Source organism: Staurois parvus, unplaced genomic scaffold, assembly GCF_062004578.1.
Source record: "Staurois parvus isolate SC_StPar_1 unplaced genomic scaffold, SC_StPar_1.0 ptg000048l, whole genome shotgun sequence".
NCBI lineage: Eukaryota > Metazoa > Chordata > Amphibia > Anura > Ranidae > Staurois > Staurois parvus.
This window is the reverse complement of record NW_028317844.1, coordinates 2,400,719-2,427,265: the sequence shown is the minus strand read 5'-3', so window position 1 is coordinate 2,427,265 and position 26,547 is coordinate 2,400,719. Positions and strand designations below refer to the sequence as shown.

At 43.5% G+C, this 26,547-nt stretch overlaps 1 protein-coding gene across 2 annotated transcripts in view; it reads right to left on the bottom strand.

Moving 5' to 3' along the window:
• SLC22A16 (solute carrier family 22 member 16) overlaps positions 1-26,547 on the bottom strand; it is an 85,812-nt gene that overhangs the window by 11,681 nt on the left and 47,584 nt on the right. For both annotated transcript variants that reach the window (XM_089664577.1, XM_089664570.1), the window contains exons 3-4: positions 16,627-16,744; positions 3,147-3,684 (exon numbers count right to left, since the gene is read on the bottom strand). In XM_089664577.1, coding sequence (XP_089520703.1) covers positions 3,147-3,684; positions 16,627-16,744 — 656 coding nt within the window. The remainder of the gene's footprint in view (positions 1-3,146; positions 3,685-16,626; positions 16,745-26,547) is intronic.

The following is a 26,547-nucleotide window of genomic DNA, read 5'->3' as shown; positions in this document are numbered from 1 at the left end:
ACTTGAGCATATTTAGTGTCTGCTTAAAGGGGCGCCCTGCACTCTCATTGGTGCCAGGCGCGCGATCACGAGTGCGCATGGATGACCGCCGTTGCCATCGCGGGTGCCCAGGTCCTAGTGCCCGCACGCTAGTGCGCCTCGGCATACCGTGCACCGCAGTACAGCCTGGGGTCCCTGAGAGTCCCCTTTTTACACTCTGCCTCCCCCACACAGTCCTGCTTCAGCAGAGCAGAGGCAGGTTTCAGCCTGTGTGTCCTCTTCAGGATCTCCTGCCCCTCCAACAATGTCATTCTATCAGCAGAGCAGGGGTGGGAGGAGCTGCAGATCTGGATCATATAATTGGGTGATAAGCTTGTGAATTTGAAAAGACTCCCACTCTCTGTGCAGCTCCTCCCACCCCGTGTTCTGCTGATAGGATGGCATTGTCGGCGGGACGGGATATCCTAGAGAGATCTCTTGAGGACTCCATATCAGATCTATTCAAGTAGATCACTCTCTCTCTATATATGGGATTCCTCTATATATATCAGATCTCACTCCTTCTATTTCTCTCTCCTCTTCTCTCTCTCTCCCTCTCTCTTTCCTACTCTCTTTCTCTCCTTCTATTTCCCTCTCCTTCTCTGTCTCCTTCTTTGTCTCCTTCTCTCTCTCTCCTCTCTCTACTTCTCTCTCTATTTCTCTCTCTCTCCTGCTCTCTCTCTCCTTCCATGTCTCTCCCCTATTTCTCTCTCGTTCTTGCTCTCCTTCTCTCTCCTCTTTCTCCCTCTCTTTCTCTCTCTCCCCCTCTCTCTCTCCTCTCTCTTTTTCTCCTTCTCTCTCTCCTTCTATTTCTCTCTCTGTCTCCCCCCTCTCTCTTTCTCTCTCTCTCTATTTTCTCTCCCCCTTCGCTCCCCCCTGTATCTGTTTCTTTCTCTCTCCTTCTCTTCCCCCCTTCTCTCTCCCCATCCCCCCTCTCTCCCCCCCCTCTCTCTCTCTCCCTCTCATTCTCTCTCTATTTCTCTCTCCCCCCCTCTCCCCTTCTATGTCTCTCTCCTATTTATCTCATTCTTGCTCTCCTTATCTCTCCTCTCTCTCTCCTCCCTCTCCCCTTCTTTCCCCCTCCTCTCTCTCTCTGTCAGGGCTCCCAGGTGTGACCAGAGGTGTGTGGCTGACGCAGGGAAACGCAGACCTCAGATATGTTATAAACAATATAATTTATTAACACTAACAATACAAACATAAACGCAGTGCAATACTAAAACATAATACAGTGCAACCAAACCAAACCAAACCAACCACCTACAGATAACAGTACATACAAGCAAGCGTCGTCAGGCAGGCCAGGTCAATATCAATAGGGCAGGTAGGTACAGGGGGAGCAAGCGGAGATTGGTCGGGGTCACAGGCCAGGTTCAGCAGGTAGCAAGCAGCGTAGTACAGAGGGTCAGGCAGAGGGATGGTCAGGGTCACAAGCCAGGGATCAGAACAGGTAGCAAGCAGCGTAGTACAGAGGGTCAGGCAGAGGGATGGTCAGACAAGCCAGGGATCAGAGCAGGGTCAGCAGAGAATCAGACAGGAACAGAGAGCAGGAACAGGATACAGGGCCCAAGAGAACACAACACCAAGGCAGAGTCTGCAAGTCTGGCCATCCCTTAAATACCCCAGCATAATCAGTTCCAGGTGTTAGCTGGCTGCAAAGTTGAGTCTCTGATTGCTGGGAGCCTCCGCTGGCCAGCCCTGGTACTGCAGATCAAAAAGGCAGGTGAGTCCCACCATTGCTGGCTAGTCCATTCCTGACACTCTCCTTCTCTTTCTCTTCTATTTCTCTCTCTCTCTCTCTCTCCTATTTATCTCTTCTTTCTCCCCCTCTCTCTCCTTCTTTCTCTCCCTCTCCCTCCTATTTCTCTCTCTCCTTCTTTCTCTCCTGCTCTCTCTCTCTCTCCTCTCACTCCTGCTCTTCCTCTCCTCTCTCTCTCCTTCCTCTCCTTCTCTCTCTCTCCTTATCTCTTTTTCTCATATATACATACACACACTTATTGAACTCTCTCACTCTCTCATGGGGGGGGGGGGGGGGGGCAACATTTTTGTGTTGCCTAGGGTAGCACAAAGTCTAAATATACCACTAGGTAAAAGTGGTTAAATATTTTTTTTTCTAAATGTTTAATCTTTTTTCCTTTATATAGTGAAAAAAAAACAATTTATTAACCAATTTTGTACCATTGTATGCTTTTCAGCGGTGGATTGACAGCCCTTTATTTAGTAAGTGTCATTTATGGACAGCACTAGATAAATAGCCAGGTGGCTGATCCAGCCAATGATCAGTATGTACCAAGCTGTCAGACAGCTGGGTACACAGAGACACTGTACCCAGGAGCTTGGTATCATGTGATCGCTATGATTAGTCATCACAGAAATCACATGGTACTGTTTACTGTGTTGAGCCCTACACTTCCCTTTACAACAAGGGGAAGGAGAGAGGTCATAGTAATTGTGAATGGAAACAGAATAAATGGATCAGCAGCTGCTGATCCACTTATTCTGTTTCACTGACACAAGGATAGTTTTTTTCATGTGACCTGTATATTTACCCTTCCTCTCCTCTGTGTATGACCTGTACATTTAATGTATCTGGTGTACCATTCTCAAGCTCCGTGTTTTACCCACTCGGTACCTGCATGTTTCTTCATTTCTAAAAAATTGTGGCAAAAATAAGATCACTCTGGGGTTTCCATTTTTTTTTAAAAAAGGGCCATTTCAAAGGTTTTCATACTATTCTCTTATTTTAATTTTAACAGAAACTAATGGAAAATGTCTTTCAAAATTTTTGGTTGTTTTTCCTCTTTATGGTCAAAAATAAAAAAAAATGTACTTATTAAATACTCCAAAAGAAAGCACTATCTGTCTATAAAAAAAAACCTGTTATCGTACACGGTGTTGCATAATGGAGTAATTATCAGTCGAGCTGTCACAGCACCTTTTTGTTAACAGGCCAAAAGGGAGCAAATTTAGGAAGTTAATTCTTAAGGTTTAAATACACTTTAAGTTTAAATTGTTGGTATTTAATTAATAAACATCAAGTTGGCATGCAGTACAAAAAGGTGTCTACTGTAATTACTAGAAATTGTAGCTTGCCATATACTCTTAGTAAAAAGGTTACCTGTACGTACCTGTAAGAAAAAGATTCAAGTATTCATTTCCTCCTAGATTTACAGAATTTAGGGCAAATACGTAGTATCCCAAACTACCGGTAAACCAAATGAGCCAAACAGTAATGGTCCTTCTTGCAAAACTGCAGTTGTGAAATAGGTCAAACACATTATGAGTTTTAGATAACTGGACATCTTCAGCATTATCACTTTTCGTTTCCTCTACCGGACACAGCTCAGAGAGTTTGCAGGGACTTTTTACTCTGTTCCACTTCTCCATTGTGGCAATGACCTTTTCTACCTCTTTGTATTTTCCCTGGGAATGCAGCCAGAAAGGAGTCTCAGGAAGCATCCAGCAGCATAGGAGAAAGGGTAGGGTGGTGACAGAAAGAATGATTTGGTATATCCACCAAGTGCGCACTAGGTAACCAGCCAAAGCAACGATCATAACTCCTATGGCAAAGAAGGCATGAATGTGCATAGAGGCCCAAGTGCGAGCTTTGATCCCTATATATTCTGTCACATATACAAACACTACTACGAGGTAGCCACTGGATACCTGGAAAGAAGGAGGAAGAGTTCAGACTTTTTAATTTACTATTTGCATTGTTCGTTTCAATAATACCTAGTAAATTTATGCCAACATTGCTTTTCTATTTAATGTATCCTATTTGGATTGGTGAGCAGCATTTTATCCCATATCAGTTCTTTACAGATCTTCAGGGCATCAGAAAGAGATATACCACCACCTTCACCATGTAAGTACAAATGAAGAATCTGCTAGAGGGTGAATAGTATAGCTTTCCATTGTCCTGTACCCCATAGTAGCTTTTCAATAGTGACATATGAGACATTCACTAGAAATTACAACTAACCATCATATGAGGTCTTTTAAAGCACAACATTTAATGGCATGGTTAATATTACAACCATCTGACAGGTTTCAGAAATAGGTATATTAGAGGTGCACCCCAACAACAGTAATATTCTTAATGCACATCATAGCTTTTCATGTGTTGTCTTTCAGCAAATGGCAACAGTACTTGTTGTAGACAGGTTATCCCAAAATCCTCATCCACCTGCTGCTGTAAGTAGCTCACTGGCCTTTTAAGTCTGTACATAGTGTAAATTTGATCTGAACTGTCAAAGCTATGTCTAAAAATGGCAAGAAGTGGACAAAGGGCCAGTTACCAGTACTGCATATAGACTAACTGAATCTGATCTTTTCCTATTAGTAATTTACCCTGGATTGTTCTACATCCTGTGTACAGTTGCAAGAAAAAGTATGTGAACCCCTTGGGATTACGTGGAGTTTTGCATGAATTGGGCATAAAAACTAAGAGGATATCAGGCACAGGTGTTACAAAGCTCAATAGCTCAAGCTAAAATTTACACACACAAGTGAATGCGTCAGAGGAGATCTCTGGGAATCCTTTATTAGCTATTGTGTTAAAATATTATATTTTAATGGTAAAAAAAACTATTTGTACACCTAACATAACATATATTTTTTTGTGATTGGACAGCATATAATGTACACACACACACACACACATATGTATATGCAGCCCTCAACATTTCCACTCGCCTCTCTAATTGAGTGAGTGGAAATAAGGTGTATGGGGGGCAGTGACAAGCAGCGATCTCCCTGTATGTCTTTCAGTGAAGCAGCTGAAAGCCGCGGGAGGGAGAGGATGAGAATCTGCTTGTCACTGCCCCCACCGCTGCACTGATCATCCTGATCATTCCGTTTCTTTTCTGGCCCCCCCCACTGTGTGCTCCTCAGTGCCCAGCCCCTCCACCCATCGTCTGCAAAAATAGAAGAAGGGAGAGGGGCTGAATCTGCTCTGCCTCCTCCTGTGCCCACCCACACTGCAGTCCAAGTAGCTTCTCAGAAAAGGATTTGTGAGCGGGAAATTGTACACAGAGCAGCTGACAGCTTTGATACTTCTGACTGAGCATGTGAGTGCGACCTCCCTTCCTTCCACCCACCCCTCCATTCCTTCCATCCACCCCTCCCTCCCTTCCCTCAACCCCTCCTTTCCTTCCTTCCGCCCACCCCTCCCTTCCTTCCTTACACCCTTCCCTCCCTTCCTTCCTCCCACCCACCCACCCCTTCTTTCCTTCCTTCCCTCCCATCCTCCCTTCCTTCCTTCCACCCCTCCCTTCCTTCTGCCCTTCCATTCAACTCCTCCTTTCCTTCCACCCCTCCCTCCCTTCCTTCCACCCCTCCCACCCTTCCTTCCACCATTCCTTCCATCCCTCCATCCCTTTCTTCCACCCTTTCCTTCCACTCCTTCTTTCCACTTCTCCCTCCCTTCTTTCCACCTCTTCCTCCCTTCCACCCCTTCCCTTCCACCCTTCCACCCCTCCCTCCCTTCTCCCTTCCTTCCACCCCTCCCTCCCTTTCTCCCTTCTTTCCATTTGATTTTTTTCTTCCCTTCCTTCATTCTGCATAAAACATTTAACAGTGCCATCTCATGAGATAATTTATGAGGGCCTGTGTAGGGGTGGAATTAAGGGTGGGGCAGGGTAGGGTTGGGTGGGGCAACTAGTGTCGAGTAACTCTTAAGTCCTGGCTAGTAGTAAATTATTTTTGAACTACATGCAGCTTCTTGCCCCACTTTGGTTTGGGGCATTGGTTGCTTGTTCTGAAGACCTGCTCTGTATACTACTATTAGTAGTAGTGTAAAGCTTTTTTTTAAAAAATAGCAAACGTGTCATACTTACCTGCTTTGTGCAATGGTATTGCAGAGAGTGGCCCCGTACCTACTCTGGAGGGTCCCCCACTTGCACTCTCTGCTTCTCCTCTAAGTTTGCCCCCATAGAAAGTCACTTCCTATGGGGGTGCACCTGCGGGCTTGCTCCCAAGCCGTTCTGGGTGTGTCTATAGACACATCCAGTGCAGCTTGGCCTCACCCCCCACTTCCTAGTCACTGGCTTTGATTAACAGCAGCACAAGGTAAGGGGGATACGCTGTGATGTAAGGGAAGGTGGGGAACTCTTGACTTCCAGTCTATCAGTCAACTCACCCCTTGACAACGCACTGCCTTGACTGATATCTCAGTAGTTGTTAAGGGGATGGCAGAGTAGCACTGAGCTTCTGTGAGCTATCACTAGTGGTATATCTACGTATCCCTGTATTTATTACAATTCTGTATTTATTACAATTACAAAATATGGAAGATCAAACGTATACAAATTTGTAAAAACTCTTATTAAATTCCTGCTAACAGTGCAATAATATCTTATAATACGCATTTATAATACACAGTTCTTTCCTGACAGCTACATGTCAGCACAGCTGGGTACGCCTCTTCCCCCCCCCGGTAAGGGCCCCCATGCTTTCAGGACCTCATTCATAAATTTGAGCCCACCTGTAGCCTTAACATTCTTCTTTTTTCCTCCCATGTGCAGGACCTAGGTGTGCTCCTCTACCTGGCTGGTCTAAAGGGCTGGCTGTCAGTCTATGATTGTGGGTTTCAGCTGGATGCAGTCCCTGGTGTACTGGCTAAATGACCCATACTCCAGGGAGCTCCGCTGCTGGTCCTCAGGGAGGCTTTTATCACAGCTAACAGCCTTGTCTGGGGTCCGCTGGGTCCACGTGAACTGGGCAGCGTTGTCAGCAAAGTCTCCCCCCGGCATGCACACCCACACAGTGTCAGTGTTTACAGTTGGATGATGGAGGTTGGGTGAGCTAAATGTAAAAATGCTTTGTATCAAAATGCATGCTGCATTGCTGGGTATTGATGTGCCCTGCTCCCTGCTGCCGCTGTGCATACCCTGAGCTCCTCCACAGATTGTACTTTGCATAACAGGTGCACAAAGTACAACTTTGTCTGTTCACACATGGCATTATCTGTTGGTGGTTTCTCATGTTTGCTTTAATATTGTGCCATTTTGCCAACCCCCTCAAAAGATCAGCATTTCCAGAGAAAGTAGGGGAGTCATCTGTGGATGACTACTGTAGCCAGCATTGCCTGTTGGAATATAGAGCATCCTTGTATATTTTGTTTGTGGTCTCCAGTTTCTCAAAAAAAAAAGAGAGAGAGTAGGTTTTTATGATGTCAGCAATTCCTTTGGATGGTTTGTGTACATTGCAGAATATTGTAATTCTGTTACAGATTCCTACCTTTTTGTTGCTCTTCTTAACAAAACATTTTCATTATCTCCTGCTCTCTGGCAAGGTAAAGTTTGGTTCATTAACCACCTAGTGAAATCTGGCTGTGGTTGGAAGATGCAGTATCAATCTCCATGTAGCAGTTGTTAACCCTTTAGGGTTTGTTACTAAGCGAGCTATTTTATACTTCATTACATTAATGTCATATATTTTTGTATTCTAAGTGGCAGGCAAAACCCTGTGAAAGGATTTTCTAGTCTGGCAATGAGCAGTCTCAGAGCTTTCCCAAGCTCGGCAACCCTCTTCAGACTTTTCAAAAAAGAAGACGCAGATGATCATGACTGTGTGATGAACATGAATGTGTTTCACTCACCCTGTAAAGAGGTTATATTTTCTAGCAACGAGCAGTCTAATATCCTTCCCAGGCAAAACAGCTTCTTCAGACAGAAGAGACAGGTGAATATGACAGTATGACTCTTGCTTTGTTCAAGCAATCAGAAATGAGGATGATGATGTAACAATTGGGTACAATAGAGACATGGAAGCTGTACACGACAGTCATCTTGTTAAGGTCTCAGCATTTTGGTTTCATGAGCAGTGTTCCTATTCTTCCCTCTACCCCTTTGCAAACTATGGAATTTGTAGCTGTAACTTGTAATGAACTTCAAAAGAGCCTATTATCTTAATTAAAACACAATAGACCCTAGAGCCTAGGCCTGGATGGCAGCTGTAAACAGCTAATTAGTCTTGGCAGGATGTCTGTTTTCCAGGAACCATGAAAATCACTTTCCTTTGCCCTATCATAAAACAATAATAACTCTTTCAAGCAGTCACACATGACCTGTAAGGCCATCAGAGCTCTAGGAATGCAGAGCATGCCATAAAACGCATATTCCACATGTAAGAATTCCACATACAATTCATAGAATTCAACAGGAACAGGGCACATTAATATTAGGTATATATTTAAATCGTGAATATCATACCAAACAAATCGAGGTCATACATGACTATGTTAGCTCATAGGAAAGGGGAGAAAGCAGTCTCTTCCCTCCTTTGTAACAGTGGTACGCTGTGTTTGGTATCCCTGGATTCAGAATATAATTCTGAATATTGATCTGCCAGTTGCTAGAATACCACCTGCACGTATTGGAGGTTATTAATATTAGTGTAAAACTGTATTTGGGAATTGGTCGTAAATTTGGTGACCTCCTAGTGCCCATCCCTTAAACTGGATTATTGGTCAGTTGGTCTCTGTCTACACCCTCTTGCTATCAGAGAAAAGGACTGACAGGGCTTGTGAAGGGGGAGCTCTCATTTAACATCAATCAAGGAACATCTTAACAGACTTGAGAGCCAAGGCAACATTTTTGCTCGGACAATTGGACTCTGCTAAAATCAGGGCTTTGCAAGTATTCTTCCTTCTTAACTCCTTTCCTTTATTTCTCTGTTGCTTTATTGTTCTCTTTATAACATCCCTTTCTGTAAATATTTAATTGCACCGTTTTGACCTTTTTAGTAATAAACCCTATTTTGAAAAGTGTTGAAACTGTCTATAAAGCTTTTATTGCAAACTAAAGAATCCCTGTCTCTTAAAGAGTGCTACTGTATATAATAGTCCTATGAATATACTTGTCTATGTTGACAGTGTGTGTTATAGACATTTATTGTTCACATTTGTTCTTGCTAACATTGTGAAGGGTTGATAGGCCCAAAGCTATCTGGTGGCAGTTTGGAGTTTAAAGGGTTAATTGCGTAATTAATTAACCCAGTGACAATCGCTCTCCGGCTGCTGGCACATAGATTGTTGTCCCACGAGCTGGAAAAATCTTTGTGCAGGGTGTAGCTGAGAGTGGCAATGTTATGCAGGTGACAGTGCGATATGAGATTGGCTGGTCCATTATCATGAGTTGGTTAGAAAGGCAGTGGTCAGGCACTGTGTTGTGTCACAGATGACCCCTAACATGTTGTGACATTTATTAAACAAGTGGCCAGTACACTCAAAAGGAGTCGTTTCCACTCACCCTTTGAAAGGGCTATATGTTCTGGCAATTAGAAGTCTCATAGCTGTGCCAGGAAAGACAGCCTCTTCAGACTCTATTAACCGAAAGAGGTGGACGAGCATGACTGTATGTATCCTGCTGGTTTAAGCAGCCAGGAATAGAGATGATGACACCTAACAGGAAGTTACATTCAATAAACACATTGTCAATAGAAGTTGTGGTTTCAAGTATTAATGAAGGAAAGAAAGCGGGAGATGGAGACCCATGCTAGAGTCTCCGATTACTTTCTAATAGGATTTACTGTGCCACGCCCCTTACTGATAAGACACTGCAAATAATATCCCTAACTGAAAAATTAATGGGGTTTTGAAGGTACCATCCCACAAAATTGATTATCATGGCTATCCTGGAGAGAATTGATAGTACTATTTCTTTCAGATGAAGAGTGTCCCTCTTTGTTATTAGAGATACCTTGTCTATTTGGAACTTTTTCTTGGAGCCTTTTGGACCATATAAGTTCCGCTTTGGACCATACAAATACCCTGGTTACTGTGCTTCCCACTATGGATTGGTAACTTTATTTAGCTGGCGGACATCAACACTCTTGATTGAGGGACCTCTTCAATTTGTGTTTGGACCTAATGCTCATGCTTTTTCATTGGCTTTCCATAGAATCATTGATGTTACCAATGGAATTATGTACTTTGTCTCCCTGAAGAAGCGGGCTGTGTCCCGTGAAACGTGTTAAAGAAACAAAGTATCAACTTGGAATGATTATGATAATTATGATATTTATGCTTCCAAAGGCCAGATTTTGTAATGTTGTTTGTCAATTATGTTTGATATAAGCATTTTATGCTTTTTAAGAGTGATGTCTATGTTCACATGCTATTTTTCATCACTACAATTGTGGTCCAATTTTATCAATAAAATGGTAACTGTCATAACATTTGAACTATATCAGTTTTGTGGTATGGTACCTTAGAAACCCCATTAGTTTTTTAGTTAGGGATATTATTTAAAGGAGTGGTTTCCACTTACCCTTTGAAAGGGTTATCTGCTTTGGCAATGGGAAACGGTCTAGCCTTCCCAGATGAAACAGCCCTCTTCATAGATTCCAAAGAGGATGATGCGGTTGGACATGACTGCATGAATACTGCTTTGTTCAAGCAACCAAGGATAAACCTAACAGGTTGTCATATGATGCTAATACACTCTAAATTAATGTTTCCACTCACACTGTGAAAGGTTTATCTGTTCTATCAATGAGCAGTCTCCTAGCCTTCCAGGCAAACAATCCTCCTCAGAATCTTCCAAAAGAAGATTCAGTTGAGAATGACTGTGTGAGCCCTGCTGGCTTAAGCAACCAGGGATAAAGAAGCTGATACCTAACAATTTATCACATTCATTGACCATGTGATCAATACATTTTAAAGAAGTTGCTTCCACTCACCTTGTGTCTCAGAACCTTCTCAGTCAAATCAACCCTTGCCAGATTCAGCCAAAGAACATGTGGATGAACATGACTATACGATTCCTGCTTTGTTCAAGTAGACAGTGATTAAGATGATGGTGACCAAGTTGTCACAATTAATTAAGCATGTGGTCAAACCACTCTAAAAGAATTGCTGGATTCACCTCCTGCAAGGTCCATCTATTCTGGCAATGTCCAGTCTTCCTTTTAGGGCCATTTTACCTGGTCTCAGAGCCTTCTCAAGCCAATCAATCCTCATCAGTCCCTTCTGAACAAGAAGATGAGGACAACCTTTGTCCGGGTTGTTGATTCCTCCTTTTGTAAGGTTGATGCAATTCCTTTAAATAGAATCAAAGCTGTGAAAGTATTTCAAGTGTCTCCAAAGGACAGCTTGACAATTACCTTATGCTGACTGAATCAAATGCCTGTTCAATAGATTGGAGCATGTTGTCACAGCAGGATGTCAAAGGTTTTGAATCACCCCTTTGGTCGGTGTGCCCCTTATGGGATTGGCCAGATATATGACTTTACCATTAGAAGATGCTGAGGCCTTCAAGGACTTACTCAATAACTGCATTGTTCTGGATCTAGGAAGATGAAGTCTGAATTAATAGTGGTCAGTTTGGCTTCCTGCCTCAAGATGAAAATCTGTTGCGTTAAAAGAGACTGAAGTTCAAGAGTCCACTTCCATGCTCATTCCAGAGAGTGATGCTTCTGCATTTCTGGCTGGGAGTCAAACAAAAAGCCAGCACATAATCCAAGAAGTCAGCAAAGAGCTTCATGTCAGGATGCTTTCTGGTATTTTTTAAATTGTGACATCTATACATGTTTTATGGGCACTTGGTGGTTCCTCTTTGGACATATTTACAGCTGTGGTGATGGACACATAGTCACCCAAGGCAAGCATTTCAGGACATATGTGGGAGATCTTTCAACCTTCACGTCTCAGATCCAGCAGGTCAGGTAGGCTCAGTTGAACTCTCACCCCCTATCAAGTTGGGTTTCTGGACTAGTAGCAGTCAGAGGGCCTAGGTCAGAAGATATGGATTACGCCCTGTATGAAAGTGAGCCAAAACTTGTAGTTGGAGAAGCAGAATCTTCTGCGATGTCATTCCCATCTGATGACCTAGTGGCTGGTGGTGCAGCAAGACACCAGCAAAGTAGGAGTTAAGAACTGAATTTAAGTCTCTCCTAGCCTTCAGTGACCTCATCCAGGGCGGACCTGTTCTGGTGAAGTTAGACAGCACAATGACTGTGGCCTACATCCAGTAACAAGGGGGCACTTAGTTTCTCCCCCCTGAAGGAGGTTCCTCTGATTCTAGAGTTGGCCCAAGTCAATATCCTGCATCTATCTGCTGCCTATATGCCCGGTCAGAAGAATCTTTAGGCAAACAATTTATCCAGGACAATCCTGGATGACAATGAATGGCCCAGACTGCTGCAAGTCTTTCAAGAGCTAAAGGTCTTGGTAATCTCTTCCAGAGGTACACTTGTTCACATCCTCAGTCAACACAAAGTTGCTTTTTATTCCAGGGTCCAGCATCCACAAGCAATTGGGGTGGAGGTGCTGATCGCAGAGTTATGCCTTCCTGCCTCTCCCTCTGATTCTCAGATTCCTGCTGAGGCTGTGACAGGGGAAGGTGATAGTTCTGGTGGTGATCCCAGATTGGTTGAAGGGGCCATGGTACCCTCTGCCCCTCATAATGAGTGCCAAGGATCCACTCCCTCTGCCGGTAAGATCGGATTCTCCGAAGTCCCATTCATCCAACATTTGACAGGCTCAAGCTCATGGCTTAGGTCTTGAGAGGCAGAGGCTAATAGATCTTGGGTACTCTGTAAAGGTTGTGAATACGCTTATGAAAGCCAAAAAGAACAGCACTAACAGTGCATATAGTAGAATATGACATAAATTCACAGGATTGCTGCTGATCAAGGTTTTACACTGGGCTCTTCACAAGTCTGTCACATTCTGAAGTTTCTGTAGGCGAGGCTTGATTTAGGTTTATGTGTAAGTACGCTATGGGACCACATTTCAGCTATCTCTGCATTCACTGACATACAGTGGGCATCCGACACTCAATTATACTGTCCTTCAAGCTGCAACTTGGTTGAAACCTACCTAAGGGATTGTTTGTGAAGTGGGATCTCCCATTGGTGTTGGACTTGTTTGCATCAGATGCCTACAATCAAAGTGGCCTCTTGCTGAAAACTGCTTTTTTGGTTGCAATTACTTCAACCAAAAGAGTGTCCGTATTAGCGACCCAGAGGCTTAAAGAACCCTTTCTTGTGTTCATCCCAGATAGAGTGGTACTCATGCTGATGCTCAAGATCGTGCCTAAGTGGCCTTCAGAGTCCTTATCACACAAAAAGTAGTCCTCCCTACATCCCTCTTCGGAAGTACCAAAGAAGTTCGTACATCAGATCTGGGTCAAGCTTTAAAATTTAACATCAAGCTGACATCTGGCATCAGTCGGAGCACTTGTTTGTCATTCAAGGTTTAGCATGTAATGATTTTATGGCTTCCAACAAGTTTATTGCCTCCTGGTTGGTGAAGCTCTTCTCCTTGGCCTACAAGATGAAAGGGTTGGCTGTGTCAGGGGGATCACATCACTGTCCACCAAAAGGGTCTCAACCTTGTGAGCGGCAGCAGGCTGAGTGTTCCCAGACACTATCTGCAAGGCATCTACGTGAGGGTCAATATATACGTTCATGGCTCATTATTGTATAGAAGTAATCTTAATGACAGTTCAGTTTGGCAGAGGCATCCTGGCTTCTGATTTTTAGTCAGAATTGACAAGTGTGTAGCATTATCCCTCCCTGTGGGGCTAGTTAGTTCCCAAATGTGCAGACATGGAGCTGTCAGGTAAACGGAAAATTGAATGACAGATACTGTAATTTTCCTTTCCTGGTGAGCTCCATGTCAGCACAATTTCCACCAAGCTTGGTAAGACTAGTTACAGAACACTGAGGCTTCAGGTGGGCTCAGGTTTATGAATTAGGTCCTGGACGCATGGGTGGTGGGGCCCTTACCCAGCTTTGCTGACATGGAGCTCACCAGGAAAGGAAAATTACATTAAGTATCTGTTATTCAATTTTCCGTTTTCACCCCAAATACTTTAAAAACAATTTTGTCATGAAAACACACCAGTCTGGCTATTCCCATAGTGGTTTCTGATGGTAAGTTGCAGAACAATGGCACATAATTTAACATAATTGTGTATGTAATTTATTGTCTGACCACCACCTCCTCACATTCTCCATCTCCCCCTCCCTCAACTCCCCCCCCCCCCCGAAGCGCCTAACCATCACCCGCAACCTCCGCAATCTGAACCCGACCCATCTCCACCCGGCAGCTGACCGTCTGTATGACAGTATCCTCCCTCTGTCATGCCCTGACCTGGCCACTACTGCATACAACAACTCACTGTCAGCTGCCCTTGACTCCCTGGCACCCCTAACCACATGTAGCATTAGACCCCGACCGCTTCAACCCTGGCAAAACGACCACACGAAATGCATCCCCTCAAACGTTCTCCCTCTATAAAGCCGCCTACCTTGCCTACACCAATTCCCTCCACGCCGCCAAGCAAGCCTATTTCATAACCCTTATCAACACCCTCTCCACCTGTCCTCGTCAGCTCTTCTCCACTTTCAGATCCCTGCTCTCCCCCCCCCCAACCCCACCCAGCACCTCACTCACCGCCCACGAGATTGCCACTCACTTCCAAAACAAGATTGATGCAATCCGTAAGGACATTGTCAACTCACAATCAACCTCTCCACCCAGCCTCCCGCCCTCCTTCAACCCCTCAACCCTCCCCTCCCCTGACCTCATAGTCGCACTACCCCCCACTATACCTAATGCTCCGCACATCATCACCGCCCCAACACTCCGCTCCTTCAGCCCAACTACCCCCGAGGAGGTCTCTAAGGTCTTCACTGAAGCCCGCCTCACCACCTGCCCCCTGGACCCTATCCCCTCACAGCTCCTCCAGTCACCCCCCCCCCCCTCCATCATTCGCTCCCTCACCCACATCTTCAATCTCTCCCTCTCCACTGGCACCTTCCCCTCCCCTCTAAAGCACGCACACATCACCCCCATACTCAAAAAACCCTCCCTTGACCGCACTAACCTTAACAACCTTAGACCCATCTCCTTGTTGCCCTTCACTTCCAAGCTCCTTGAGCGCCTGGTCTACAATCGCCTAAGCGCCCACCTCACTGATAACAACCTCCTTGACCCCCTACAGTCTGGCTTCCGTCCCCTGCACTCCACCGAAACCGCCCTACTTAAAATCACCAATGACCTGCTAACCACCAAAGCCAATGGCCACTATTCTATCCTCCTGCTCCTCGACCTCTCCGCGGCCTTCAACACTGTTGACCACCCTCTCCTCCTTGCCAAACTGCACTCCCTTGGCATCAGGGACGCTGCTCTCTCCTTGTTCTCCTCCTACCTTTCCCAACGCTCCTTCAGCATCACCTACAACACTGCCACCTCCCCCTCTCTGTCGGGGACCCCCAAGGCTCTGTCCTCGGACCCCTCCTCTTCTCCATCTATACCTCCTCCCTTGGCAAACTTATTCACTCCCACGGCTTCAATTAACACCTCTATGCCGGCGACACCCAAATTTACCTCTCCACTCCCCACCTCACCCCCTCACTCTCTGCCTGCATCGCCCACCTCCTAAATGACATATCAGACTGGATGTCGCTCCATTTCCTCAAACTTAACCTACCCAAAACCGAGCTCCTGGTCTTCCCCCCACCCCGTGCCCCCCCCCCATCCTCTCCATCACTACTATCAATGCCACCATCTCTCCCACCCCACACGCCAAAGTCCTGGGTGTCACCCTGGACTCCCACCTCTCCTTCCTACCCCACATCCAACTGCTATCTAGATCTTTCAGGCTCCACCTCCGCAACATCTCCAAGATACGCACATTCCTCACCCCAGACACCACCAAACAACTCGAACACTCCCTCATCATCTCACGCCTGGACTACTGCAACTCCCTTTTCACTGGCCTACCCAAACGTACGCTATCCCCACTCCAGTCGATCCTAAACTCAGCGGCTAGACTCATCCACCTCACCAACCGCTCCACATCTGCCTCCCCCCTCTGCCAATCCCTTCATTGGCTCCCGATTGCCCAACGCATCAAATTCAAACTGCTAACTCTGACCTACAAAGCCATTCACAATGCCGCCCCGAACTACATAACTGACCTGATACCCAAATACTACCCTACCCGTGCCCTCCGCTCCTCACAGGACCTCCTACTCTCTAGCTCCCTGGTCTCCTCCTCCCACGCCCGATTGCAGGACTTCTCCAGGACTTCCCCCATCCTCTGGAACTCCCTACCCCAATCCATCAGACTGTCACCTACCCTCCTCACCTTCAGGCGCACCCTGAAAACCCTCCTCTTCAGGGAAGCCTACCCCAACCTCACCTAACACCCGACCTCACCTAACAACTAACCTCCTCCACTCCTCCCACCACTCCATCCCCCACAGCCATCTCCACCTGTACCACCTTCCCCTCCCTCCTAGATTGTAAGCTCGAAAGAGCAGGGCCCTTGAACCCCTCGTGTAGTGTATTGTTACTGTCTTGTCTCATGTTCTATCCCCCTTGCTACTGTACAGTGCTGAGCATACCCTTTGGCGTTATATAAATACTGTATAATAATAATAATAATATTGTTTAGATTATTATCAATGCAAGATTATTCATAAAATTACTGGTAACCAGAAGTGTACACATTTGTGGACTTATTCACTGCACAAGGTATATCTAGTTCAGAAAAAAACATAAACATTATCTGATATTTGGATGCTTCAATTACCTAGTTTTATACTTGTAGAGCTTGTTATACTGTAACATATAATAAAACATGAACACACCGTAGCCAGGAAAAAACGAACAATGATAAAGCTGTAATAGTCGAAAGTAAATGCCACAGCAACACCAAATAAAAACTGGCATGAACTTGTGATCCACATTATTGGTCGTCTTCCCACTCTAGAAATTAGGAGAAAAATACAATTGTTTTATAATTTTTAAACAAAATGTTCATTGCAAACATTTTAATTCTAATTAATTTGAACATTATAAAAATAAATTGATCAGATAGGTTTTTCAGCTACCTATCAAAAAGACGTTTTTATACATTTATTATTCACATATCTGTTTATTTTGCTGGAAAGTAAGACAATTTAGTGGTCATGTGTATACGAAATACCACTTGTAATAAAAAATGTCACAAATACACCTTCTGATTAGGTGATGATGCAGAATAAATAATTTAGAGAAATATTACCCATGTTCATGAACACTAAGGAGATTATTTGGATGATGATGTTTTACATGTTAGGACATACCTTGGTTATACCACTCATTTTTTATACATACCTTTTCAGTATATTTTACATTTGTCAGTCTTGCAGATGTTCCATACTTCTTCTCTAGACTTCTGTTAATTATCAGTCATACATCGCACTCATCCAAACCTCCTCTGAACCTGACACTCATCATTTTTTGTTACATAGTAGACTAGAAGTATGCACATTGGTGGACTCTGATAACTATTTTGGGGCAGACTGTGACCTAACTGATCTAGGTCTCTTCTAGAGGAGAGACCAGGTGTCACATGCCTCCAGTGTTGTTTCAACTCAGGAGGATCATTAGGGGAATCACAGTGCAGACTGAACCTGTTCTTGTTTGTGGACTTCAGCACCTATTTTTGTGTAGTGCCAATCCCATAGAGGCTACTGGTTCTTCCATAATATTATATGGGCTGCCCACTTCCACAAGCATCAGTCCATGCATACTGTGTCCAATAACTGAGTCTAGGGATTGATTTTTTGCAATGTATTGCTTGAAGAACTTTAATCAGGAGAGGGGTTAGGGCATAGGATACTCCAAAACACTTGCACAGTAATAGGGGCACTCTCTTCTCTATGCTGGCATGCAGATTACACTGGGGACATAGGGAAATGGCCAATACTCTGAGACTGCTTGAGAGTTGTCTCAGTCCTTTGCTAGCTCTGGCACTCACATTACAAAAGCACACATTCTCCAGGGATCACAATTCAGGGTCAAGTCCCCAGGACAGCTGCGCACCTCCAGTTTCCTCCTGATCTGGCGCAGGGAGTGAGACAATCCTTCTCCAAACCGGATCCCTTACAGTAAAGTCACACTGACAGCCCCACAGAAATAACACTTCAGATCTTCACCTCTGCCATAGCTGAAACCTCAAAGAACAGCAAAACAGTCCACAGGCTGCCTCAGGGGGAACCCTCCCTGCTAAGGCTTCAGACTATTTATCACCTCCCCAGCTACCTTCTAGACACTACTCCCAAGAACTGGCTAGGCAATGATAAATATTCATTTAACTCTCCAAGCTCCATATTCTGGAAATATCTTCCAGAAGCAGGGGAAACTCTAAGCCTGTGAAACCCTGAACAGACCAGAGCAAACAATCACTGCTTCCTTGACTACAGAAGGAGCCAAAAACTAAATTTGCCCAGCATCCTACACTAGGAGTGAAAAAATTAAAAAAAAAACGGCGCTGGGAGAGGACCACACATGAAAAGTCTAGATAGGTTAGTGACAAATGACGGATACAGCGGGAGAAATACAAATACAAATAGGGGAATAAGCGTACGATAGTAATGAGTTCAAAATGGGGTGGCGATGAAACGACAAATGGAGACGGGGAAGTCCATAGTCAAAGGGTCCTAGGTAGTGGGTAGATGGTGAAGGCAGCTCCCCATAGAGCGAAGCAGAACTCTATAGAAAATAAATGGGACACAAGGGGGGCCAATCTCTGTAGTTTTTAAACCTCTTGTTACCAATATATCTTTAACCCTCTACACTGAGATTGGCGCCCCCTTGTGTCCGATTTATGATTCTACCCTAGGAGGGTACTACATCTGAAAAAAATCTGTCTAAACAGCACTTAGATACAATTTTTAGAACATTATTAAAAGTAAAAGCTTTCACAAATGTCAGAGGTTTTTCAAGATCACTTAAAGTGGTATTGAACCCTTACAATAAGCCCTCTGAAGTGACTACACAATGATGAAGCAAATCCTTCCACATAAGCTGTACCTGTTTATCTGTAGCCATCTCTTCTCCAGAGCCTTCTAAAGTCCATAGATCAGATGGTAGTCCTTATCTTCCAGAAGGCAGGGGATCTGACATCACACATGACACAGCACAGAGCAGAGAGCTGAATGTAATCTGGCACCTGAGTGGAGGTAATGGACACACCCCCTCTACACAGTCTCACAGGAAAACATGCACATCTGAAGCTGTTAATCACCAGCTGGGTGTTAGAGAGGGGGGCGGGCCATCACCATGAATTGCTCGGTGTTGGTGAAAACTTTCTAAAGGGACCCATGCAGATTGCAGATGAAGGAGAGAGCAGCCAGGATCCAAATGAAGTGCTATGGATTGAGGCAAGAATACAGTATATGTATGTATATTTTGTTTATATTTCATTTGCAACCTCTTTAAAGTGGTAGTAATTCTGCACCACATGCTAGCACATTATGACAGACTTGCCTGTAAAGCTGATCCTTCCAGCGGCGTGTTGTCACTGCTGCCAGGGCTTCAATCTTCATTTGGTCTTCCTTCCGGGTTCATGCACCCTGGTACATGGGAGTCATGATCGTGGCACAACACTCTGAATGGACGGTATACTCAGTGTGCCGTCCATGCAGAGAGCAGTGCACATGCACCAGTGACATCACTGGCTGCTGCAAATTTGATTACCTCCTAAATGGTGCACTATTACAACAGGTGGAGTCTATTACAACAATTGGGGGTGCACTTTATGGCAAAAACCCACCGAATATTTTTAAGTTCCAATATAATGCCATAAAAAACATTAAATGCATGCATCAATTAAGTTCATTATTTATATCTAAGATGTAAAATGATTCCTTTGCATAACTGTGAGGAGCAATTACTCTGCTTTTTTACTGCATTGGCGCAGCAGTCCATTACAACCAATCAGCTTCTAGCTTTCAAACTGATTGATTACTATGCACATCTGTTCCAAATTACATCTGCTGCAGTTTCAGTTAGCCCCTGTGTTATTGTTGGTCTTGTGTGGTGCCATTTTAGGTAGTATGGATATATCTTGAAAGCCCCGGCCTAGTTTTTCCTGTGTCTAATTAATTGCTAAAGTGTTTTCTACAATGTCTCTTTAAAATTCAAAAGAATTGGTTGTACCAATGTGCAGCCTGGCTTTGGCGATTTAAAGTACAGCCAAAGCCAGAACCATGAAGAAAAGGCTTAGTTAAGGTGAAACTATGTACACAATGTCTTGGCAGAGCTGACCGCTTGATTGAAGTTCGAGAAAACACACTGAGAATGTGGAGGCTCCAGTGGGGAAGTTACATGCAATGCTCTGTAGCTAAGCACAATTTAAAACAAAAGATGTTTATATATAATAGAATTTACTGAGCTTGCCAAGGTAAACTAATGAAGCTTGCTGCCCCCTACGGACCTGGCATACACTAAAACACACTAGGAATACATTCTGTGGTTCAGTTAATAGGAAAGGGAGAGATCTTGGAAACAGAACATTCATTTGAAGTTCTTTAGAAAATTAAGAACAGTGTTTTCCAATCTTGTTGTATAACCTTTGATCATACCTACAGGGGTTCAGACAGAACAGTCGAGGCCATGGGGCCCAGGTAGTATCTTACCAGCTGTGTTTTAACAGTACATTTTCTACAAATTATTGCAACATTTAAAGATCCATCACAGTTGTATTTTCCTACTGGGCCTATTTTGGAAATTTCCTTTATGGAATTAACAAGTGTCAACACAGTAATTCAGATTTGGTTTTAGCTATTTGTATATATCTTGTATTTTAATATATATATACATATATATGTATATATATATATATATAGAGAGAGAGAGAGAGAGAGTTAGGTCCATGTATGTTTGGACACAGGCACAATTTGCATACTTTTGGCTCTGTATGCCACCAGAATAAATAAAAAAAAAACAATCCAAATGAATTTGAAGTGCAGACTTTCAGCTTTAATTCATGGGTTGAACATAAATATAAAGTACAAATTTTAGGAACTGCAACCATTTTTATACACAGTCCTCCATTTTCAGGGACTCAAATGTAACTGGACAAATAAATATAATCATAAATAAAATGTTAATTTTTAATATTTTGTTGAGAATCCTTTACTGGCAATGACTGCCTGAAGTCTGTAACCCATGGACATAACCAGAGAATGGGTTTCCTCCTTTCTGATGCTTTGCCAGGCTCTAACTGCAGCTGTCTTCATTGTTCTTTGTTTGTGAGTCTTTCTACCTTTAGTTTTGCCTTCATCAAGTGAAATGCATGCTCAATTGGGTTGAGATCAGGTGATTGACTTGGCCATTGCAGAATATTCCACTTCTTTTCCTTCAAAAGTTCCTGGGTTGCATTTGCAGTGCGTTTTGGATCATAGTCCATCTGTACTGTGAAGTGCTGCCCAATCAACTTTGCTGCATTTGGCTGAATCTGAGCTGACAGTATATCTCTAAACATTCCAGAATTAATCCGGCTGCTTCTGTCTTCTGTCACATCATCAAAAAACACCAATGACCCAGTGCCACTGGAAGCCATGCATGCCCATGCCATCACACTGCCTACACCATGTTTTACAGATGATGTTGTGTGCTTTGAATCATGAGCTGTTCCAAGCCTTCTCCACACTTTTTTCTTCCCTTCATTCTGGTACAGATCAATCTTCATTTCATCTGTCCAAAGAATGCTTTTCCAGAACTGATCTGGCTTTTTTTAGATGTTAATTTGGCAAAGTCTAATCTGGCTTTTCTATTCTTCAGGCTTATGAATGGTTTGCACCTTGTGGTGGACCCTCTGTATTTGCTCTCATGAAGTCTTCTCTTGATTGTAGACTTTTGACAATGATATGCCCACCCCCTGGAGAGCCTCCTTCACTTGTCTGGATGCTGTGAATGGGTTTTCCTCTACCATAGAGAGGATCCTGCGATCATCCACCACTGTTGTCTTTTGGATGTCCATGTCTTTTTATGTTGCTGAGCTCACCAGTGCATTCTTTTCTCAGAATGTACCAAACTGTTGATTTGGCCACTCCTAATGTTGTTGCTATCTCTCCTATGGATTTGTTTTGTTTTTGAAGCCTTACAATGGCCTGTTTCACTTGCATGGACAGCTCCTTTGAACGCATGATGTAGATTCACAGTAATAGTTTCCAAATGCAAATACCTCACTTAAAATCAACTCCAGACCTTTTACCTGCTTAATTGATGAAGAAATAATGAAAGAGTTGCCCACACCTGGACATGAAACAGCTCTTGATTTAATTGTCCAGTTACTTTTGGTCCTTTGATAAAGGGGGGGGGGGTGGCTACTCTTAAGAGCTGTCATTCCTAAACCCCTCTCCCAATTTGGATGTACATATCCTCAAATTAAACCTGAGAGTGTGCACTTTCAGCCCATATCCATTATATAACTATAGCTTGAATATGTTTTGGTAAATATCTGAAAAGAAAAAACTAAACTATATATATTGAAAGATACAAAAAGGATCCCCGATTAAGATATTTTTGCAGCACAGCTCCATGACTTTTGGTATGATTACTTACCTTATACTTATCTGAGCCTGATCTTGATCCAACAATGTGCATGAGAGCAGCAGCTCTCTATGTTCTCTCCCTCGTCATCCTCATTGGCTTAGAGACAGCAGTGGGAACCATTGGTTCCTCCTGCTGTCAATCACAGCCAGTGAAAAGGGAGAGGGGGCGAGACACACAATGGACACACAAGCAGCTTGCTATAGGGGTAGGGGGAAGGAACCAGGAGTGTTGGCAGGGGACTCAAAAAGAGGAGGATCGGGGATGCTTTTTGCAATGATTTTGGTAAGTTTGACATGTTTGTTATTTTAATAAAAAAATTGCAGCATTTACAATCACTTAAAAGCATATTTATACTTTTGCAGTCAAATTTGAGAGATTTGGTAAGATTACAGTTTTGCTATGGACTAGGAAAAGTGTGCAAAGATGCTGGATTTATAGCCCTGCGCAGTTTGCCCATTTTCCACAATAGCAAAGATAGCATTTTTTGTTGCATACATCAAATAGAGAGGATAACACAAACACTTCCTGCTGTGGTTTCACATGCCTCTACTAAGTCAGAGCCAGAGCTCTCCATCAGCAGGGTGAAGTAATGGCCCGTAGCAGGAGAAGAAATAGCACTAGGAATAGCAACATAACTGAGTACCCTTCATGAGCATACACACTTAATCCAAGGTATCTGTTAGCTATCAAGTGGCTTTGGTATAAAGTACCATATATCATTTGAAATGATCATTTGCTGTATTTTTTTGTGTGTACCTAAAAGGAAACCCCTTTTTTAAAACAGCCCCCTACATATACTGCAAGCAATTTAGCAAACATCTTTGCAGATTCATAGCTCCCGTTTTGCTGGTAGAAATACAAACATCCTTTTTCCCTTTGGCTTCTATAATAAGAGCCAAATTGGAGACAATATGTTTGCAAGTTAAAGATAGATCTGAATGTCTCATCCTTCATTGCTCCTAGGTTGCTCAGTGGGGAAGTGAAGAATGTCATATTATTAGCATTCCTCTAGGCAGTGAGTCAGCTACAGAGATGAAAATAGGTATACAGTATGTGCTTTGTGCTGCTTGTCAGCACTGCTATGTCATTTGTCTCATATGCAACTATAAGTCTACCAGGCAACCTTTTGGGGACCCCTGGAAGCCACTCACCACTGTGAGTTTTTTAGATATGGAAATTTTTAAAAGAGATGGACATTGAGATTATGTTTGAGTGGCTGCTGATGGGCCCCCACAAAGCTTGTCTGGTGGACTTGTAGTTGTATATGAGCACACATGGGAGAGCTGGAAAATTCAAAGGAGAGGTTCTGTAGGGAAGGTGAGTTTATCAATAAATGTATGTATGTCAGAATGAATGGACCTGTGCCAACATTCCTTTTTAGTCTGATGCTTTTTTTTAGCAAGGAAGCAAGAAATTCTCTATTAGCTGCATAAAACTACAGTACAATAGGATACAAGGTAAATGCTTCTGTGAATTATTTGCTATAAAAGAGCCATCAGTGTATTACAGATGTCCACACTAGTGTCTAAACAACTGCTCATTGTAAAGATATACAAATTCATCATTTGGCATACCTTTAACACTGTATATTTAAAATGTTATATTCTGAATTATCTCTGCCCTAAATGGATCATGACAAAACTGTACAGTTGTTTTCAAAATGTTGAAAACATGATACATACCTATTGACTCTTGGCTGGATCAACACAATGAAATGCAGTAGCAGCCATAAGCTTGTATCTACGTATTTTCTTCAGCCGGCTTTCAACTGTCATATAAAAGTGACCTGGGCAGCAATAGAGCTGCTAGGTCACTTTTGCATTGCTGGCTTTGTGGTGCCCCCCACCCTGCCACAGTCCAATAAAGCTGAATGAAAAAAAAGTTTTAAAAAAAATGTTCTAAAAATAAAAAAAACTTAATGTAACCCCATTATGCTGCACACAGACACACAAATGCGCAAACACGGTGCACATGTGTATGTAAATAGCTATTGCAGCATACGTTCCACATAGCCACAAATGCCAGCATGAGAGCAATCATTTTAGGGACATCATTTACAGTGTACTGTAAACTGATGAACTATAAAGGCATTTAAAGTGTCGCCTATTGTTAATTTTGGGTACTATAATTTTTTTGCCATTTTTCAGGTACACGCAGTTTGAGGCTTGACACATTTGGTATCTATTTTCTCTATACCATCCCATTTTTTATTATGTACAACAATTGAGGAGTAATTTTGTTTGTGTATAGTCAAATTAATTTAGTGTATTTTTTTCTTGAAAATATAGATTTGAAAATTGGTTGTGCCAATATTGTGCAACACAGAAAATTGCAACTACTATACTTTTATTCTATGGGGCCTCTACTTTCAGAAAAAATATATTATTCTGGGGACTTTTAATAATTTATATCCAAGTTTTTAACATGCGAAAATTGAAACAAATTGTTCTAGAGATTAACCAGTTCCTGACCACGCTATAGCCAAAAGACGGCTACAGCTCAGTCATCTAGTTCTGGGAGGGCATCCATGGATGTCCTCACAGGACCAGGGGCGGACTGACAACTCATGGGGCCCCCGGGCAACAGGAAATCATGGGGCCCCTGTGTCCTCACCCACATTCAAACCACACCCAAAAAAAGCCTATGAAAGGTACTAGGGGCATCTCATGGGGCCCCCTACTGACCCCAGGCCCTCAGGCAGTGCCCGAGTGGCTAAATGGTCAGTCAACCCCTGCACAGGACCATACCCCCCATGCGCCCCCTGGGGCACGCACCATGCGGGATCTGTGATTACTGTGTCCAGCTGATCACATGTCCAGGTAAACGCCAATCAGAGCCACCTTTTACCTTGTGATCAGCTGTGTCAGTCACAGCTGATCACTGTGTAAATAGGAAATGCCAATTATCACGCTGACAGCGCCGAGAAAGGAGAGCCGGTAAGTGGCATTTCTCATGGGGACATCTACACTGATCATCAGGGTACTGATCATCAGCGCCCTGATGTTCAGTGTAGCCCCATCAGTGCCCATCAGTGTGCCCAATAGTGCCCATCAGTGTTTGTGTGTGCTGGCTATCAGTGTCCATCAGTGCTGCCTGTCATTGCCCATCAGTGCCGCCTATCAATGCCCATGAATGCTGCCTATCAATGCCCATGAGTGCTGCCTATCACTGCCCATGAGTGCAGTCTATCAGTGCCCATCAGTGGCGCTTGTCAAAGCCCATCAGTGCCGCCTATTAGCACCTCTGACAGCGTCAAGAGAGGAGAGCCAGTAAGTGGCATTTCTCAGGGGGACATCTACTGATCAGGGTACTGATCTTTAGTGCCCTGATGATCAGTGTAGCCCCATCAGTGCCCATCAGTGTGGCCAATAGTGCCCATCAGTGCTGGCTATCAGTGCTGCCTGTCAGTGCCCATCAGTGCTGCCTAGCAATGCCCATGAGTGCTGCCTATCAGTGCCGTCTATCAGTGCCCATCAGTGGCGCCTGTCAAAGCCCATCAGTGCCGCATATCGGGGCAGCCTCATCAGTGCAGCTTATCAGTGCCCATCAGTACAGCCTCATCAGCGCACATCAGTGAAGGAGAAAAATCACTTATTTACAAAACTTTATACCATAAACTAAGGAAAACTTTTTTTTGGTCTTTTTTCATTTGTTTATCAAAAAATAAAACCCCAAGTAGTGATTAAATACCACCACAAGCTCTACTTGTCTCAAAAAATTAAAACAAATTTTGCTTGGGCACAGTGTTGCATGACCGCGCAATTGTCATGCAAAGTGCGAAAGTGCTGAAAATTGGCCTGGGCAGGAAAGGGGTAAAAGTGGCCAGTAGGCAACTGGTTTAAGAGCTTCTAAACTGGATAGCATCACTGTTTGGAGATGCTTTTTGGGCTTGAATTTAAAATACAGGTCATGTTTAAAATGAGTGTTTTAAAACATCACAAGCACCAATATTATATTAGATAATTGTTTAGGTTATATGTTTTGGGATATAAGCATAATATTATAGGGTCCCTTTAGAGTTAATTAGTATTGTAACATTTGTTCATTGTTTAACTTTTATGTTATATGAGGGTCAAGCCTACGGTAGATTATTTGTAAAGCTGTACCTTTTTGAAAAGTGGCATATTTACTGAGGGAAATTACACCATATATTAAAATTCCAACATTCATACCTTTATTTCAAA